General features: G+C 39.6%; 1 protein-coding gene across 1 annotated transcript in view; it reads right to left on the bottom strand.

Moving 5' to 3' along the window:
- Positions 1 to 3,264: 3,264 nt before the first annotated feature.
- The window catches only part of LOC106872937 (ankyrin repeat and EF-hand domain-containing protein 1), a 17,191-nt gene continuing 13,761 nt past the window's right edge, over positions 3,265 to 6,694 (bottom strand). The window contains exons 4-5 of the mRNA XM_014920116.1: positions 4,886 to 5,040; positions 3,265 to 3,600 (exon numbers count right to left, since the gene is read on the bottom strand). Coding sequence (XP_014775602.1) covers positions 3,343 to 3,600; positions 4,886 to 5,040 — 413 coding nt within the window. The 3' untranslated portion in view covers positions 3,265 to 3,342. The remainder of the gene's footprint in view (positions 3,601 to 4,885; positions 5,041 to 6,694) is intronic.

Raw genomic sequence — 6,694 nt, 5'->3', positions numbered from 1 at the left:
TTGCCCCCAGGGGGCTAAACATAGAGGGGACAAACAAGGACAGACAAAGGGATTAAGTCGATTACATCGACCCCAGTGCGTAACTGTTATTTACTTTATCAACCCTGAAAGGATGAAAGGCAAAGTCGACCTCGGTGGAATTTGAACTCGGAAGTAACGGCAGATGAAATACCGCTAAGCATTTCGCCCGGCGTGCTAACGTTTCTTATTTCTTTATTGTCCACAAGGGGCTAAACATAGAGGGGGACAAACAAGGACTGACAAAGGGATTAAGTCGATTACATCGACCCCAGGGCGTAACTGTTACTTACTTTATCGACCCCGAAAGGATGAAAGGCAAAGTCGACCTTGGTGGAATTTGAACTCAGAACGTAACGGCAGATGAAATACCGCTAAGCATTTCGCCCCAGTATATGATAGTTTCTAAGTCTCCCCACACCATGAAAAATTCTTCACTCTTCATGGCGAATGAACTTACCGAATTCTTCAGCCAGGTTCTTCATTGAACCAATTGTTGCCAACGTAGGCAATAACCAGTTTCTTTGGATTCTGAGATTTCATTATATTCCAATAATTTATTCTTTTCTTCTTTTTTTTTCATAAACAGCCATCAAACGGTCCAACCAAGAACATCTACAGGAATTACAAGCTGGCACCAATTCTCGGTGCCAAAAGAGAAACAGCAGGTCTGTGAAATCTGAATCAAGTCTATTTTATTTTTCCTTCATAGCTGTTGCTATCGTCATCGTCTTTGTCATCATCATCATCATCTTCATCAATATTATTATTACAACTTCATCCTGTACATACTATGTACTTTATTTAATATGAAACTTTAATGTCACAATCACTGCTCTTCTCGTAAAAGTATAATAAATATGAAGTATATTTGCCACTTAAATGTGGCTAGACCCTAAGGGTGGATGCTATTGTTGCTTGTAGCCCCAGGAGAACATCTCCTGCAGCTGGCTATTGACACACTGTCTGTGCCCTGTTGGTATTTGCAAAGGGAAGTCATCCTTCCCATCGTCGATCTGACGTGATACGCACGGACTCGAGTTTCTGGGTATTTACCCATAAATACCCAGAAATTCGAGTCCGTGTGTATAACGTCAGATCGACGATTGGAAGGACGACTTCCCTTTGCAAATACCGACAGGGCACAGAAAGTGTGTCAATAGCCAGCTGGAGGAGATGTTCTCCTGGGGCTAAAAGCAACAGTAACATTCACCCTTAGGGGTTAGCCGCATTTAAGTGGCAAATATACTTCACGTTGTCATGCAGTTACTGTTTATACCTCATTCAGAGATTTAACATTGCGTATAATAAATATGTTATTCTACAAAAAAGTATTGACTCATATTTCAGTTTAATGAAAAACTTTTTTTTATGATTATTATAACTTGACTTAAGGTGGTGAGCTGGCACAACTGTTAGCATGTCGGACAAAATCTTTAGTGACGTTTTTCCTCCATTAATGTTCTGAGTTCAAATTCCGCTGAGACTGATATTGTCTTTTATACTTTTCTGTGGTTGATAAAATAAGTACCATTTGAGCACTGGAATCAGTGTAATTGAATAGCCCCTGCCCTCCCAAATTTCAGGCCTTGTGCCTATAGTAGAAAGAATTATAACTCAGCAACTAAAAATAAATAAATATATATGTACATGTGTGTGTGTATGTGTGTGTAAGATAGATATTAATTTACAATGGCGTAGGAGTGGCTGTGTGGTAAGTAGCTTGCCTCCCAACCACATGGTTCCGGGTTCAGTCCCACTGCGTGGCACCTTGGGCAAGTGTCTTCTACTATAGCCTCGGGCCGACCAAAGCCTTGTGAGTGGATTTGGTAGACGGAAACTGAAAGAAGCCCGTCGTATATATGTATATATATATATATATATATATATATATATATATATATATATATATATATATATATATATATATATATATATATATGAATGTATGTGTGTTTGTGTGTCTGTGTTTGTCCCACCACCATCGCTTGACAACCGATGCTGGTGTGTTTACGTCCCTGTAACTTAGCAGTTCGGCAAAAGACACCGATAGAATAAGTACTAGGGGTCGATTTGCTCGACTAAAGGCGGTGCTCCAGCATGGCCGCAGTCAAATGACTGAAACAAGTAAAAGAGAAAAGTGTATAAGAGTATGTAGACACCAATATACGCAACGAAGTACTTGATTATCTCCCGTGGAAGATTTAAAGGGTGACAACTCATTTGGGAGGCTAACGAATAAATATCTTCGCTGTTATTGTTTAGCTTTCTCGATCAACGCCGATCAAGCTGACCTATGGTCCAAATTTATTCGTGACCATCAGGTCTTTTTATTTATTTATTTGTACACATATTGTGCATATAAGACTACATGATCTAATCTTTCCTCGTTTAAGGTATTGGAACTGAGGAATATTTGGCTATCATTCTTAGCAGTTCCCGTGATTATGTTAAGCAGTATTTTTCAATCAATTTTGTATCAGGCTCCACTTCAATTCCTTTTCTTTCACCCAAGTGTATGTGTGTGTGTGTATGTGTATGTGCGTGTGTCTATCTATCTATCTATCTATCTATCTATCTATCTATCTATCTATCTATCTATCTATCTATCTATCTATCTATCTATCTGCCTGCCTCCCTCCATACCTTCCTACCTACCTACTTTCCGACCTACGTACCTACCTACCTACCCACGCAATTAAAAAGGAAAAATGAAAAAAAATGAAAAAAATATATATAAAAAATAAAAAATTGAAAGATTAAAAAATTAAAAGAAGTTAAGACATAAGGGAAGCTTGTGCAGGAACATAGTAAAAATGTGGATTCTAGCCGTGATCTTGGAGGACCAGGAGACCGATAGAATGAGTAATAAGGCGGCGAGTTGGCAGAAACGTTAGCACGCCGGGCGAAATGCTTAGCGGTATTTCGTCTGCCGCTACGTTCTGAGTTCAAATTCCGCCGAGGTCGACTTTGCCTTTCATCCTTTCGGGGGTCGATAAATTAAGTACCAGTTACGCACTGTGGTCGATCTAATCGACTTAATCCCTTGTTTGTCTCCTCTATGTTTAGCCACTTGTGGGCAACAAAGAAATAAAACTGAGTAATAAGCTTAGAAGACAAAAGTGCCAAAGGGCGATTTCTTCGACCAAACATTTCAAGGTGATGCCCCGCCATGCGTGACCACCGTCAAATGACTGAAACAAATATATAAAAAAAAAGAGAGGCAAAAAAAAAAAAATATATATCTGGTTTTTGCATAAAAAATTTATTTCTCCTCTGATCTCAATTTTCTCTTCTTTTAACGAAATATAAATAAATACTGAACTAAGTCTTTGGCCCCTGCTCCGAAACGTTTTTTCTGAACGGCATAAGGAAATCTGGGAAGTCGACTTTCCAACCGAACTGTTCTCGAAGAGCTCCTTTCCTTGCCATTTGCTGTTCTGTGTTTGGCATCTGGATCCAAGGTCTGGGTGGGGAGTATGAAATGTCTTCGGGTTCCACCTTGTTGTCCAAAATAGACTCTGCCAATTGGTAGACGGTGATTCTGCTCTTCTGGAAGTATGCCATATCCTCAGGTGATTCCTGGCATCGGCAGGATACAGCAGGATGGTGACAGCAGCGACGGTGGCGGCGGCGGTGTTGTTGTTGTTGTTGGTGGTGGTGGTATTGGTGAAGTTGGTGGTGGTGGATGAAAAAAAAGAAAAGAAAAAATATGAGAGTGGGAGTGAGGGTGTGAGAGAGGAGCAGGGAGATAGAAGAAGAGGAGGAGAACAGAAGAGGGAGGAAAGAGACACAAAGGGAGAGAGAGGAAAGAAAGAGCAAAAATTATTAAAAAAAGAGAGAAAGAAAGAAAGAAAATGGAAGGAAGGAAGGAAGAAAGAAAGAAAGAAGGAAGGAAAGAAAGAGAGAGAGAAAGAGAGAGAAATGAGAAAGATCAAAATAAAATAAATCTTTATAATTATTTTCTTAAAGCCAAAACAATGCAAGCTATATATATATATATATTTATATATATATATATATATATGTAAAAGAATTAAGTGGAAATTTTACCGGTGAGTGTGTTAAATTATAAGGCACCAAAAGAGAATGACTCTCTCCAGACACAACAGAATATGCTTCAACACACGGACTCACATAAAGAATCTTGCAAACCAAATCCAAAAACGATACATACATACATATATGTGTGTGTGTGTTTGTCCCACACCACCGCTTGACAACCGGTGTTGGTGTGTTTGCACTCCCGTAACTTAACGGTTCATTAAACGAGACCGATAGAATAAGTACAAGGCTTAAAAAACAAATAAGTACTGGGGTCGATTCGTTCGACCAAAATTCTTCAAGGCGGTGCCCCAACATGGCCGCAGTCTAATGACGTCTAAGATGAAAGATAACATACAGGTCGATGGTTAGTGCTACAGAACAGAGAAGTCACCAGACGACGCTTTTTCTCCGAAAATTTCCCGAAGACGGGCTCATAACCCCGAAATATTGAAATACAACGTAAAAATCTTAACCATCTTAACCTATTAATTGCTTATAACATGCATTGTTTTGGCTTTAAAGAAAATATTTAAAACATTTATATATCTATCAGACAATGCTTCATGTATGTATGTATGTATGTATGTACATACATACATACATACATACATATCTACGTGTGTGTCTGTCTGTTTGTCGCCGCATCACCGCTGGACAACCGGTGTGGGTGTGTTTATGTCCTCGTAACTTAGCTGTTCAGTCTAAGGGGCGATTAAAATAAGTACTAGCCTTAAAAAAAATATAATATGCCCCAGCATGGCCGCATTCAAATGACTGAAACAAATAATATATAAAAAACAAACAAACAAAATGGTCTTACCCTTGAATCGGCTCCCCTGCCATCGCCAGGACCCTTAAGTTTCTTCGCTTTTGCTGGTTTCTTGAATTTATCATAAGGTGGCGTCCATTTGGCTATTACAGCATTGATCACTCTCGGATCAGCGAATGACGTTGCTATGTCAAGAGGAGTGAGACCTAAAAAGACAAAACGGAACAAAAACGAAAAACGAAAGATCACAAGAATTAATTGAGTGGAGTAGCGGTTCAACGAGCAGACATAAATTGGAAATAAATTCATTTTGTGCTAGTGGGAAAATTTTCAAAAAAGAAAAAAAAAAATTTAAAGGGAGGTAAGTATTAAGAATGAGTAGCCTCCCTTGATATATAAAAGTATTTAGAAATCCTTTTGAGATAAAATGGAAGGTGAATAAAATGTGAAAAGAATTGGAAGGAAACACGAAGAGAGTGCATAGGGGGGAAAGGAAGAGAGGGAGAGGGATAAAGAAAGAGGGAAGAGAGAACATTGTGTGTGGATCTTTAATCTTTCAGTCACCGGACTACGGCCCTGCTGGTGTACGGCCTTGAAGGGTTTTAGTTGAACGATTCGACCCAACTGCACGTTTCTTTTTAAAGCGTGGTACTTATTCTATCTGGTCGGCCCAGGGCTATAGTGGACGACATTTGCCAAGGAGCGACGCAGTGGGATTGAACCCGGAAAAATGTGGTTGGGAAGCAAGCTTCTTGCCCACGCAACTGTAACTTCGCCTATGTATGTATATGTGTCTGCCTGTCTGTCCGTCCGTCTGTCTATCTATCAATCTATCTATCTATCTATCTACATCCATGTGTGTGTGTGTGTGTGTGTGTGTGTGCGCGCGTGCGCGTATAAATGAGATCTTCGTGAGACCTCATTTCTATTTTCAAGGAGGTGCCCCAGCATGGCCGCAGGCCAATGACTGAAGCAAGGAAAAGATAAAAGACACACACACACACACACACACACACACACACACACACACACACACACACGCAGAGTCATATATATGCATACATACAAACACACTCACACACACACGATATATATATATACACATATGTATGTATAATGCATTTATACACATCTATATATATGTATATGTATGTATGTATTAATGTATGTATGCATGTGTGGTATGTGGGGTTAGAGAGAGAGAGAGAGAAAAAGAAAGAGATAGATAGATAAATAGATAGACAGACAGATAGATAGATAGATAGATAGATAAATAGATAGATAGATAGATAGACAAACAGATAGATAGATAGATAGATAGATAGATAGATAAGATAGATAGATGGATGGATGGATAGATAGATAGATAGATAGATAGATAGGTAGGTAGACAGACAGACAGACAGACAGACAGACAGACAGACAGACAGATAGATAGATAGATAGATAGATAGAATATGTGCAGACGTGACAAAACTATAAAATGTAAGAGATTAGTCACGTGATACGAGGTAAGAGAGTCGGTGATGAAGAAGACATCTTCGACAAAATGGTTTAATAATTATTGGTGGACAGTTGATTTATGAGAAACACTTGTGTGTCAAGTATGTGGGATTTAGGGAGGTTCAGCTGACCTTTGGCATCCCACAATGGTCCGCTGACATGTTGACCTGTTGACCTCTTCCTTCTACCACTTCTCTACAACTCATTTAACTGCTTGTAACCAGCGGAAGGTAATGGTTAGGGTTAGGAGTATTACAGGGATGGTGGTGGTGGTGGTAGGTGGTGGCGGTGGTGGTGGTGATGGTGTGGTGGTGGTGGTGGAAATGGCGATAGTGGAGACGGTGCTGTTGGCTGTGG

Source organism: Octopus bimaculoides, chromosome 11 (assembly GCF_001194135.2).
Source record: "Octopus bimaculoides isolate UCB-OBI-ISO-001 chromosome 11, ASM119413v2, whole genome shotgun sequence".
Classification (NCBI taxonomy): Eukaryota; Metazoa; Mollusca; class Cephalopoda; order Octopoda; family Octopodidae; genus Octopus; species Octopus bimaculoides.
This window is presented reverse-complemented; position numbering and strand designations above follow the sequence as displayed.